Consider the following 14,120-nt stretch of genomic DNA (forward strand, 5'->3'; position numbering starts at 1 on the left):
AGTACATCATGAGAAATGCTAGGCTGGATGAAGTACAAGCTGAAGTCAAGATTGCCAGGAGAAATATCAACAACCTCAGATATGCAGATGACACCACCCTTATGGCAGAATGTGAAGAGGAACTAAAGAGCCTCTTAATGCAGGTGAAAGAGGAGAAAACACTAGCTTAAACTCAACAAGAGGAACTAAGAGCCTCTTAATGCAGGTGAAAGAGGAGAAAAAGCTAGCTTAAAACTCAACATTCAAAGAACAAAAATGATCATGGCCTCTAGTCCCATCACTTCATGGCAAATAGATGAGGAAACAATGGAAACAGTGAGAGACTTTATTTTCTTGGTCTCCAAAATCACTGCAGATGGTGACTTGCAGCCATGAAAAATACGCTGCTTGGAAGAAAAGCTATGACAAATCTAGACAGTGTATTAAAAAGCAGAGACATTACTCTGCTAACAAAGGTCTGTCTAGTCAGAGCTATAGTTTTTCCAGTAGTCCTGTATGGACTGTGAGAGTTGGACCATAAAGGAGGCTGAGTACCAAAGCATTGATGCTTTTGAACTGTGGTGTTGGAAAAGACTCTTGAGAGTCCCTTGGACTGCAAGGAGATCCCATCAGTCCATCCTAAAGGAGATCAGTCCTGAATATTCATTGGAGGGACAGATGCTGAGGCTGAAGCTCTAATACTTTGGCCACCTGATGCAAAAAGCCGACTCACTGGAAAATAACCTGATGCTGGGAAAGATTGAAGGCAGGAGGAGAAGGCGATGACAGAGAATGAGATGGTTGGATGGTATCATTGACTCAATGGACACGAGTTTGAGCAAGCTCTGGGAGATGAAGGACAGGGAAGCCTGGCGTGCCACAGTCCATGGGGTCACAAAGAGTTGGACACAACTGAGTGACTGAACTGAACTGATATACATTGATTTTTTGGACAGAATGCTACTATACCCTCAACAGCCTACAGGAGAGGTAAACATAACTTCTATATGTATGAGGAAACCGAAATGCACCCGTGACTTGTCTTATTGCAATATTCACTTTATTATGGCCATCTGGAACTGAACCCACAATATCTGAGATATGTCTGCAGTTATACCATATTATAGTATACTTATAGTAATACACCATATAGTATTTGGGAGTCTATAGTTTTATAAAAATGGGTATAGGAGTGTGTTTATGCTTATTTACTTTGCTTTGGATTTATTGTACTATCTTAACATGAGGTTTTTAGTCTATTATAAATTTGAGAAATTCAATCATTATGTCTCATCATTACATAAATATAGAGAGGGAGAGAGAGAGTAGTATCTTAACAGTAGGCGAAAAAAATAGATTACCCACAAAAGAATAAGAACTGAATTATTAGTTGAGTTCTTAATAGTAACAATAAAAGTTAAAAGATAGTGAAATAAAATCTTAACAAAAAAAAAACCAAAGACCTTCTATCTAGAAATTTATACAGATTATAAGAATCTTTCTAGAATAAGGGGATAATACAGAAATCTTCAGGTGACCAAAAGCTGAGATTGAACCAGTGAGAGATTCTTACTAAAGTAATACCAGAAGCATATATTTCAGAAGGAAAATTATTCCAAAAGAAAGGTCTAAAATGTAAAAAAGAATTTTAAGAAAATAAAACAGCACACATTTGGGTAAATGTAAAAACTTTTAACTATATAAAATAAAAATGATGCAGTCAGTCAAATTTGTAAGATTAAAAAGAGAGAACTAAAATCCCAGGGACGGAGGAGCCTGGTGGGCTGCAGTCCATGGGGTCGCTAAGAGTCGGGCACGACTGAGCGACTTCACTTTCACTTTTTACTTTCATGCATTGGACAAGGAAATGGCAACCCACTCCAGTGTTCTTGCCTGGAGAATCCCAGGGACAGAGGAGCCTAGTGAGCTGCTATCTATGGGGTCGCACAGAGTCGGACACGACTGAAGCAACTTAGCAGCAGCAGCAGCAAAGGAGAGAAAGAAAGAACAAAAATACTGAAAATAACATGTAAAACAGTAAGGTAATCACTTGAATTATTGGTGGCTCAGAGGTTAAAGCATCTGCCTGCAACGCGGGAGACCTGGGTTCGATCCCTGGGTTGGGAAGATTCCCTGGAGAAGTAAATGGCAACCCACTCCAGTATTCTTGCCTGGAGAATCCCATGGACAGAGGGGCCCGGTGGGCTACAGTCCACAGGTCGCAGAGTCGGACACGACTGAGCGACTCTAGGTAGGTAGGTAATGTTCCTGCAGACTCAGGATAAGGATAAAGATTCTGAAAAACGTAAACTTTGCTAGATTAAAGACACATGATAACATACAGGGTAAATACTAACAAACCAAGAATAAAGTATGTAATTTCTAAAATAGTATCTGAAAAATGTATTAGGGAAAAAAACTGAAATGTAAAACTGTCTATTAGGCTTCACTCTGAACTAGTCATGTATGCTTGTACTGTTTTGTCTTCCTACTGGTTCTACAAATTACCTTCAAATTACTCTCTCTGTTACGAAATGTTCCAACTGATTACACATAATACCTTCATTCCCATTACAGTGAATTTTATCTCATTCTGTAAAAGTTTCCAGTCCTACACCATAACATTCAGCATCAAGTTCAGAACTACAGTATCACTTTTTATTCAAATATTTATCAAATGCCAATATTTTCTAGTACCATCTAATTTGGACACAGTTTTACTGAATACTAAAGGTATTGTATTGATACAAGGATCCCAAACTGGCTCCAGCCTTGCTCAGTAACAGGGAAGGTGGTGGACAGAGTGGGGTGGCAGGACTTGACTTCACAGTTGGTAAGAGAAGGTGTAAGGTAACAATTGCACCTTTCTAATGAATATGTTCGGAAAGGGCAACGGCACCCCACTCCAGTGCTCTTGCCTGGAAAATCCTATGGACGGAGGAGCCTGGTAGGCTGCAGTCCACGGGGTCACTAAGAGTCGGACACAACTGAGCAACTTCACTTTCACCTTTCACTTTCACGCACTGGAGAAGGAAATGGCAACCCACTCCAGTGTTCTTGCCTGGAAAGTCCCAGGGACGGGGGAGCCTGGTAGGCTGCCATCTGTGGGGTCGCACGGAGTCGGACACGACTGAAGTGACTTAGCAGTAGCAGCAGTGAATATGTTCAATCAAAGTTTGCTCTGTATTAAGGAATCTGTGATTTATGCACATTTAATAAAATTTCTAATGAAATAGTTTCATCCTAGAAGCATTTACTTTTCAAAAAATTTGGAATGTGATAGCCAACTTAATGCTTCTTAGTAGACAGATTTCTATTAGTAATGATGCATTTAAAAAGTACAGTACTTCTCTAAACTACATAAAATCTATATCCTTTCCCTCTGAAGAAGAGAAAACTAAGTTCTGATTTATTAAGAGACAGAGTACATAGGCAAAAACCCTCACAATAAATTATGCACACAGCCCACAGAAGACAGTGGGCTTACCATGATGACAGCTCCCCAGGCTCCACGTCATTTAATTTACAATTCAAATCTATTCTTTGCCAAAAGCAGACTTATTGGGCTCTCCAAGGAATCTCAGATTCTTTTTAATGTACTGGTTTTAGAATCTACATTTCCATGAAGAGAACCACCTGAAGTTTTGTGTTGTCTGGCAATGAATAATAAATCTCTCTAAATCCCTGTTCTCCATGTTAGAAACTAAATAATGAAACAGAACATCACTCACACTGTCGTCTGGCCTCTCCAAGCTGCTCTCTGAGATACCTTCATAGGAGGTCACCCCTGGATATGGAACACTGAGACCAGCATCTAAAAACAAAAACAAAAACGTGTATTAATTCAGTCCATGACTAAATCATAATGTCTATCAGGAAACAATAAACTGATTTTGATGCCATTCATATAAGTCATTTGCTTTTTCATCTGCAAAATTCTGTGCATTTTAACCTCAAGACACATGAATTTCCTCAGCACAAGAAATAAATATGACTCATTCAACAAGCATTTACTGATACCTACTATATGTCAGGCTCTATGCAAGCCTCCAGGGATACAAAGTCTCTATCCTTAAGGAGTTACCTAATAAAACTAACTTGTAAAACTCTCAGAGGGGGAAAGTGACTAAAGATTGGAATTAGCCAAAAATTACAATTGTTGATGCTGGGCCTCACTGTGCTATTTTTCGTATGTTTGAAATTTGCAACATAGAAGAACTTTTTTTAAAAAAATTAAAAATAAAGAAATCAATTACTAATTTACAGGAAATACAGAGGTCAAAGAAACATACAAACAAAGTATACCACAGAATGCAATTAGAAAAATCCTTACTCTGGGAAACTCTAAAAGACAAATGACAAAAAATAGTGGAGCTACAAAGGTTCTACCTTTTGACATAAGCAGTGATTACAAAGTGTTTGCCTTAAAACAATTCTTTAGGTTGTACATTTGTTTTAAGGTTTTCAGATTCTATATTATGTACTTAATAATTAAAGATTCTTAAGTACCCAACTATAATGTCATAAAATAAGTGAAAAAACAATTGCTTTTTCTTGAGACTTCTTCAACAACAGAAGGAGAGACAAAGGGTAATTTTTAAAATATGAGCTGAAAATTGTGCTTCCTTGCAATTTAATAATAAAATTTAAAAGAAAAGTGAATAAAGGCACAAAAGCATACCTCCCAGTGTTGACATGTCACCAACAGGAACTGGAGATGACAATTCAGAGCTAGCAAAAAAAAAATGTCTGGAGTTAATAAAATGACAGAAATGTGACGGTTTATTTTGGGGTTTGTTTTCCAGAAAGGAATTCACCTGATCTCCAAATAAGGATTCCCAAACTAAAGTACTAAATAGCAATTAAAAAAAAAAAACTTATTTATTTTACATTTTTTGATGCCTACTCAACTCGAATCACCCTACATAATATTACATAGTACATATTATGTAGCATGCATATATATATGTACACACACATAATATACCCTATGTAATACATAATACTGATAACCACTCTACATAGTACTTCCTTACTATTTCATAACCCTGTTTCATTTTTTTCCTCAGTTCTCTTCACTATGTGAAATTGTTCTGTTAATTTATTTATCTACTTCTTTATCTATGTCCATACCCTTAGTCTTCTAGAATGGCATTTCCTAATATGGTAGTCAGAGGATGTATGTGGTAATTTAATTTAAAATTAAATAAAGATTCAAAACTCAGGACCTCATCCACACTATCCACATTTCAGTGTTCAACAGTCATATGTGGCTAATGGCTATTTTATGGAACAGTCTAGTAAAAAACATGTTCATCATCACAGATATATCTATTTAACAAGACTGCCTCAAGAATGTAAACTCTAAAAAAAAAGAATCTAATCCAAACTCCATGAGATTAGGGGCCTTATCTGCCATATTTGCACTGTATCTTCATCTTAAAACAGAAACTACCACTTAATAGGCACTGAATAGATACTTTTGGAATAAATAAATACTATTGACCAACCAGTTTAGTGTAGAACACACTTGGCATACAGCTGTGAACAAAATACTCATGGTCTATGAAGGTTACCACCTAACAGAAAATAGTAACAAACACAAACACAACAAGCAGTTCAGACACAAAAGTTCTGGCAGTCACGGGGAACACATGGGCCCAAATCTCATCTCATTTGAGAGATCACAGAATCATGAAACTTTTTAGCATACAACAAGTCAAGGTTAGAGACATGACTTGCTATAGGCCACATTGCTCCCAGGTTTCAGGTCCCCTGGCTATCCTTTTACCATTCAACCCTGCAACTGCAGGCAAAGATCAGAAGGGATCAGAAGATAACCTGACAAAGTCCTTAAAGAAAGGGTGTTTCCACCAGTCCAAATCTCCACATATCCCCAAATATATAAATTACAGTAATGGAAAACTCTCTTCAACTTTCCATAGGCAGTTTTCAAAGATGATTTAAACAGTCAAAATGTCTCCCTCTTAGACTCGCTTCTGTCTCAGTGAGCCCCATCTTCACTTCAGAACCACTCCTTCAAATTGTCCTGCTTCTCTAAACTAGATCATGGGCTCACAGCCACCAGATAAATGTGGCACACATCTTGAAGCAGCAATTTTCACTTTAAAGTAAAAGCATAGAGAGCTAACCAAAAACTGATATGAATTTGGACATGTACACACTGCTATATTTAAAATGGATAACCAACAAGGACCTACTGTTATAGCACATGGAACTGTGCTCAGTGCTATGTGGCCACCTGGATGGAAGGGGAGTTTAGGGGAGAATGGATCCATGTATGTGTATAGCTCAGTCCCTTTGCTGTTCACCTGGAATTATCACAACATTTTTCATCAGCTAGATCCCAATACAAAATAAAGTTTAAAAATAAATTAATAACATATATTAATATTAAAACACATGTGGCTGTATTACAGAGTACAATATAAAGTTTAAATGAATATTAAGTTACAATATGATCATTTCAAAGACATTTCATGACTGGAACTGGAGTGGGGGAATCAGCTAAGGCCATACTCCCTAAACCCCCAAGCTTTGGTAGAAAATTTGAGAAACATAGGCTAAAAAAAAAAATCTCACCATAAAGATTCTCCTGGTTTTTAAAAATACTATCTAAAAAGAATAACATATTAAACCAATACACCAAACCTATCACCACTTGTTATTTTTGGTACACTTGCAGGAACCTGCTTGCTTAGCTGTCATTCAAAAGAATATAAAGGAATATGGCATCTGGATAAGTCATTTTGATGAATGATGAGTGGAGGAAGACCTGGGTGATAAGAAAAGGTCACAGAACTAGCCAATGAAGGAACTGTGCTGTAAAATAGGCCCATTTGATTCCAGAAACCTCTCTCTCACTCACATTAATTCCACACTACTACATGGCCTTTATATGACCCATATTCCCTAGAAGGGCAACCAGGATGGGTTTCCTTGGTCTTAATGATAGTGGTGTTACATCAACTAAATGACCTGAAAGTCAAAATGTGTAAGGACCCAGAAAGAGGAAGGGAAACCCAGTGAAAGCTGGAGAGCAATCAAGTATGAAGAGCAAAGAGGTCAAAATAAAACAAAGCACAATACAGTAATCAGAATAGGAAGTTGAGATGACATGGCAGAGAAACCAGACCTCACCAGGGATCGGTCAAATTGTCTCCCACATCAAAATCAAATTTAAGCTAATTCTCTAAGTAAGTAAGCATTCAGAATGGAGAAGTTCACTTACTTCAATAGAACTAGATTTCACTTACTGAATTCAAAATAACTTTTTTTTTCTCAAAATAACATTATTTTAACGATGGTAAGGGCTTCCACAGTGGTTCAAATGGTAAAGAATCCACCTGCAATGCCAAAGACCTGGGTTTGATCCTTGGTTTGGGAAGATCCCTTGGAGGAGGTTGTGGCAACCCACTCTTGCATTCTTGCCTGGATAATCCCCATGGACAGAGGAGTCTGGTGGACTACAGTCCACAGGGTCACAAAGAGTCAGATGTGACTGAGAGATTAAGCACAATGATGCTAAGTGGGCAACTCTCAGTAATTTAAAACACTTGTCCAACACTCCCAACACTTAATCCCTCATCCTCCTGCACTTCTTTCAAAAGACAGTAACATGAATCCTTTCACATTTTCTCATTAGATATGCCTCCTACAGGGATGCCCTAGAATGTCGCACACAACAGAATTAGAATACAGTGCTGTGTTGAGTTTGGAGACAGAAATGCTTCATTTCTAGGCCAAGCCACAAATTTGAAGTTGGTCAGCTCTTTAGCTTAATGTCAGCAGCAAACAACCGTCTACTATCTCATTTCCTCAGCTTATCCAGCACATAATTTTTTCCTCACAGCTACTGCCTAATTGTGTCAGTGGAATTCAGATGGAACTGTGTGAAAAATACCACAGTCACATGGAACCTATGTTTAAAAACATAGTAGGGGACTTCCCTGGTGGTGCAGTGGATAAGAATCCACCTGCCAATGCAGAAGGCACAGGTTCAATCCCTGGTCCAGGAAGACTACACATGCCACAACTAAGCCTGTGCCCTACAGCTCACCTACTCTAGAGTCCGTGAGCAACAACTACTGAAGCCTGTGTGCCTACAGCCTGTGCTCCACGGCAAGAGGAGCCACCGCAGTGAGAAGCCAACGCGCCACAGCTAGAGAGTAGCCCCCACTCACGACTAGAGAAGAGCCCACGCACAGCAACGAAGACCCCACACAGCCAAAAATAAATAAATGAAATTGTTAGAAATAAGTAACAAAAATACACTAAAACAAGCCAACAATAATTTCATACCTAGACTACTATTCCCTTTCACAATTTCCTATACTTTGCCTTGCTCTAGAACCTGTTAACTATAATTAGCCTTTAACAAGAAAAAACTTAGGGGAAGGAGTTAGGAATCCTGGGTGCCAGTTCCAGATGTATCACTAACCTTGTGCATAGCTTGGGAAGATGCCTCAGTTGCTCTAGGCCTCAAGATCTAACCTCTGAAACAGGAGTATCTCTTTCTCTACCTACTTCACCAAGGTGTTGGTGAAAACTAAATAAAATATCATTATACAGAAGCGTTATGTAAAGGATGAAATGCTAAACAAACATAAAACAGGGGTGGGAGTTGGATCAAGAAGGCGGAGGAGTAGAACAAAGAGCTCACCCTTTCCCACAAATACGTAAAAAATACACCTACATTTGAAAGGATTCTCATAGACCATCTACTAAATGCTGGCAGATCTCAGACTTCCACAAGGGCAAGAAAATCTCCATGTAACTGAGTAGGACAAAAGAAAAAGAAGAGAGGAATAGGATGGGACCTGCACTCTGGGAGCAAGCTGTGAAAGAGGAAAGGTTTCAACCAGTCAGCAGAAGACAAGGAGAGAGAGGCCTGCTGCACAGAGGGCTGGTGCCCCCAGCCTGGCAGCACTCCCCAGCCTGAGACACGCATCTGCTGGCGGGTGGAGGGGCTGAATACTGAGACTCCAGTTTCCATGCTCAGATACAGGGAGGACTGGGGTTGGCTATGTGGTGACACCCTGAGGGAGCCAGGGTGTGGTGCATCACATGGAGGGAGTGCGGGAAGATGCCTGGACCCATCAGAAAAGCAAGGTGCCATTGCTGGGGAGCGCAGAAGGAAATGTGTGCAACTGCCATGGGAGCTTCTTTTTCAAGGAAGGGCACCACTTACCCTCTTCTACATAAGTTCCAGGTGCAGCTATTGCTGCCATCTTGGACTCCAGAGGTAGCTGGGACCGCTGCCCTGTGTCCCTGGGAGTATGCATAGGGCCAGGCACCTGAACACCACTATAAAAGGGATCATGGCCAGCACATGCTGAGAAAAGAGACAGCAAGCTTTCAAACCAAAAACAGCCCTCATGCCAAAAACGTATTAAACCCACACAAGCTACATAGGGACGCTCATGCTTATAAGCAGCTCTCCAAGACAACAGTAGATAATTGTTTCCCCTAAACTCACAGAGTAAGAGAAATACAAGCAAAATGAAGAAACAGAGAAACCACTCCCAGTTAAAAGACTAAGAGAATTTCCCTGAAGGAACAATGAAACAGACCTCTTCAGCATAATAGACACTGAGTTCAAAAAGAAGGTAACGAAAATACTGAAGGAATTGAGAGGTTATCACTAGAAATGCAGATCGCTATAAAAATAAACTAGCAACTGTAAGGAGGAACCAAGAATAATTAGAAAATTTATTTGCTGAGATGAAGGCTGAGCTAAAAACAAGGAATAGCAGAATAAATGATGTAGAAGAAAGAATAAATGATCTCGAAATTACCCAATCAAAACAGCAGACAGACTGTTTACAGACTGTTTAGGACATGGAAACAACCTAGATGTCCATCGGCAGATGAATGAATAAGAAAGTTGTGGTACATATACACAATGGAATATTTCTCAGCAATTAAAAAGAATACGTTTGAGTCAGTTCTAATGAGGTGGATGAAACTGGAGCCTATTATACAGAGTGAAGTAACTCAGAAAGAAAAACACCAATACAGTATACTAACGCATATATATGGAATTTAGAAAGATGGTTAACATCGCCCCTATATGCAAGACAGCAAAAGAGACACAGATATAAAGAACAGACTTTTGGACTCTGTGGGAAAGGCGAGGGTGGGATGATTTGAGAGAACAGCATTGAAACACGTATATTACCATTTGTGAAACAGATCGCCAGTCCAAGTTTAATGCATGAGACAGGGCACTCAAAGCCCGTGCACTGGGACAACCCAGAGGGATGGGATGGGGAGGGAGGTGGGAGGGGTGGGGAAGGGTTGGGACAGCCACACCTGTAGCTGATTCATGTCAATGTATGGCAAAGAGCACCACAATATTGTAATTAACCTACAATTAAAATAAATTAATTAATTTTTTAAAAACAGCAGACAGAAAACCAAATGAAATTAAAAAATGAAAGCAATATAAAAGACCTATGGGACAATATAAAGTGTGCAATCTCTGCATAATAGGAATTACAGAAGGAGAAGAAAGAGAAAAGCAGATTCAAAACATATTGGAATAAATTATGGCTGAAAACCTCCCAAAGCTAAAGAAGGAAACAAATATCCAGGTATAGGAAGCAAACAAGATGGACCCAAACAGAGCTACACCAAGACATATTATAATAAAGCAGGGTTTAACAGAGTTACATGTCAACCCAAACAGAATATATATGCTTTTACATTTGAATCAGTTCTAATGAGGTGGATGAAACTGGAGCCGATTATACAGAGTGAAGTAAGCTAGAAAGAAACATACCAATATAGTATACTAACACATATATATGGAATTTAGAAAGATGGTAATGATAACCCTGTATATGAGACAGCAAAAGAGACACAGATGTACAGAACAGTCTTTTGGACTCTGTGGGAGAGGGTGAGGGTGGGATGATTTGGGAGAATGGCATTGAAACATGTATATTATCATTTGTGAAACGAATCACCAGTCCAGGTTTGATGCATGATACAGGGTGCTCGGGGCTGGTGCACTGGGATGATCCAGAGGGATGGGATGGGGAGGGAGGTGGGAGGGGGATTTATGATGGGGAACACGTGTGCACCCGTGGCAGATTCATGTCAATGTATGGCAAAACCAATACACTATTGTAAAGTAATTAGCCTCCAATTAAAATAAATAAATTTATATTAAAAATAAATATATAAAGTGTATTTGGCTTTGTGATCATGATGGGCATCATCAAGTACAAATCTAACTTAATGGAGATATCAAGGAAAAAAAAAATTCCACAGATCAGTCCTTACACTGAGAGTAACACCAGGGACCTGATAATAGAGTTGGGTGATTGAACAGAAACTCAATTACTCATCCAACAAATACTTAGTGAGCACATGTCCTAGGCTGACTTTGTATTGACGATACAACTGTAAGACAAGATGGCAGGGAGTTAGGTGACTGGAGCTAAGGGATGATGTTTTCAAGATGTCTGGCTGGAGAAGATTTGAGCATGTTTAAATATTAATAAGTAGTTGGTAATGGGAGAAGCTGAAGACTCACAAGAGAGAGAAAAAAACAATTACAGGTTGATGTCTAAGAGGTTAGGACTGATGCTAAAGATGAAACTCCAATACTTTGGCCACCTCATGCGAAGAGTTGACTCATTGGGAAAGACCCTGATGCTGGGAGGGATTGGGGGCAGGAGGAGAAGGGGATGACCGAGGATGAGATGGCTGGATGGCATCACCAACATGATGGACATGAGTTTGAGTGAACTCTGGGAGTTGGTGATGGACAGGGAGGCCTGGTGTGCTGTGATTCATGGGGTTGCAAAGAGTCGGACATGACTGAGAGACTGAACTGAACTGAATTGAATGGGAGAAGCTGAAGACTCAGGAGAAAGAGAAAAAAACAATTACAGGTTGATGTCTAAGAGGTAAGATGGGATATGAAGTCCTGAGTAATGTAGGAAATGCTTTCTTTTACATAGACTTGCCAGATGACAATAAGGGGAGGTGAAATCAGTACACAGCAGAGTATCTGGTGTAAGTCGTACATTAGCAGTTGGGTTTGAGCTCACATAGAAGAAGTAACTTAAATTACAGAGAAGTAATGTGGTAAACAGAAGAGTGATCTCCCAAAGATGTCCATATCTTAATCCCCAGAACATGTGACTATGTTATCTGCAAAGGAAAGTAAGGTAACATATGGAATTAAGGGTGCTGATCAGCTGGCCTTAATTCTTGAGTAGAGACCATATCCTCTGGTTTTACCAGGTAGACCCAATGTAGTCATGCATGTGTATATGTGTGCTAAGTTGCTTCAGTCATGTCTGACTCTTTGTGACCCTACAGATTGTAGCCTGCCAGGCTCCTCTGTCCATGCAATTCTCCAGGCAAAAATACTGGAGTGGGTAGCCATTCCCTTCCCAAGGGGATCTTCCCAACTCAGGGATAGAACCCACATCTCTTAAAACTCCTGCACTGGCAAGCAGGTTCTTTACCACTAGTGCCACCTGGGAAGCCCCAGGGTAGTCATAAGGACCCTTAAATGTGGAAGGAGGCAGAAGAATGTCAGAGTGATAGAATGTGACAAAGTAAGCCACTGATAGTCATAAGCCAACCAACATGGGCAAGCTCTACACACTGAAAAGGGCAAGAAAACAAATTTTCCCCTAGAGTCTCCAGATAGGTAATGCAGGTCTGCCAACATGCTGAGAATCATGTCAAGCTTCTGCACTACAGAACTAGAAGATATATTTGTGTTTTGCCAGGAGAAATATCAATAACCTCAGATATGCAGCTACCACCACCCTTATGGCAGAAAGTGAAGAGGAACTAAATAAAAAGCCTCTTGATGAAAGTAAAAGAGGAGTGAAAAAGTTGGCTTAAAGCTCAACATTCAGAAAACTAAGATCATGGCATCTGGTCCCATCACTTCATGGCAAACAGATGGGGAAACAATGGTAACAGTGTCAGACTTTATTTTTTTGGGCTCCAAAATCATTGCAGATGGTGAGTGCAGCCATGAAATTAAAAGACGCTTACTCCTTGGAAGGAAAGTTATGACCAATCTAGATAGCATATTCAAAAGCAGAGACATTACTTTGCCAACAAAGGTCCATCTAGTTAAGGCTATGGTTTTTCCAGTAGTCATATATGGATGTGAGAGTTGGACTGTGAAGGAAGCTGAGCACCAAAGAATTGATGTCTTTGAACTGTGGTGTTGGAGAAGCCTCTTGAGAGTCCCTTGGACTGCAAGGAGATCCAACCAGTCCATCCTAAAGGAGATCAGTCCTGGGTGTTCATTGGAAGGACTGATGCTAAAGCTGAAACTCCAGTACTTTGGCCACCTCATGCGAAGAGTTGACTCACTGGAAAAGACTCTGATGCTGGGAGGGATTGGGGGCAGGAGGAGAAGAGGACGACAGAGAATGAGATGGTATCACCAACTCAATGGACATGAGTTTGCATGAACTCTGGGAGCTGGTGATGGACAGGGAGGCCTGGCGTGCTGCGATTCATGGAGTTGCAAAGAGTTGGACACAATTGAGCAACTGAACTGAACTGAACTGAAGCTACCAAAGTTTGTGATAATTTGCTGCAGCAGCAATATAAAACTAATACAAAAATCTCAACACAGAATGAGAGCCATCTCAAGAAAATCATAAAAATAAAATCTAAATATAGAAAGTGATTAAATTAAGGGTTTTAAGGGATGACTACAATATTCAACTTAAAGAGGGGCTAAGTGAATTCCCAGGCCACTCCCAATATTAGCTAACTCCAGGTCCCCTCATTTCAGCAAGTACCATAGTTGATGCTTTTCACCGCACTCCAACCTGGTCTGCTCTAGCTTCATGGGAAGGATATCAACTTTAAAATTTTCAAATTCAGTTATATATATTTTAAACTTAGTTCATATGTATTGGCATTTTTATACACGCCCTATTTTCTAAGGATGATAAATAATACTTCGAGTCCCTTCACATCCAGGACATCAACAAAACATATATGACACACTCCATTCTCTAATTTGTTTATGAATTTATTTCAATATGATTAACACATTTTTCCAAGAAACAGTAGATGAATGCAGCAAACTGTACCCAACCAAAGTGAGCTATGTAGGAATACAC

At 39.7% G+C, this 14,120-nt stretch overlaps 1 protein-coding gene across 8 annotated transcripts in view; it reads right to left on the reverse strand.

Annotated features, from left to right (window-relative positions):
- IMPG2 (interphotoreceptor matrix proteoglycan 2) overlaps window positions 1-14,120 on the reverse strand; it is a 77,769-nt gene that overhangs the window by 52,487 nt on the left and 11,162 nt on the right. For all 8 annotated transcript variants that reach the window (XM_027979604.3, XM_060416880.1, XM_060416876.1 and 5 more), the window contains exons 5-6: window positions 4,661-4,710; window positions 3,711-3,793 (exon numbers count right to left, since the gene is read on the reverse strand). In XM_027979604.3, coding sequence (XP_027835405.1) covers window positions 3,711-3,793; window positions 4,661-4,710 — 133 coding nt within the window. The remainder of the gene's footprint in view (window positions 1-3,710; window positions 3,794-4,660; window positions 4,711-14,120) is intronic.

The sequence above is a fragment of the Ovis aries genome, chromosome 1 (genome assembly GCF_016772045.2).
Source record: "Ovis aries strain OAR_USU_Benz2616 breed Rambouillet chromosome 1, ARS-UI_Ramb_v3.0, whole genome shotgun sequence".
NCBI classification, from domain to species: domain Eukaryota; kingdom Metazoa; phylum Chordata; class Mammalia; order Artiodactyla; family Bovidae; genus Ovis; species Ovis aries.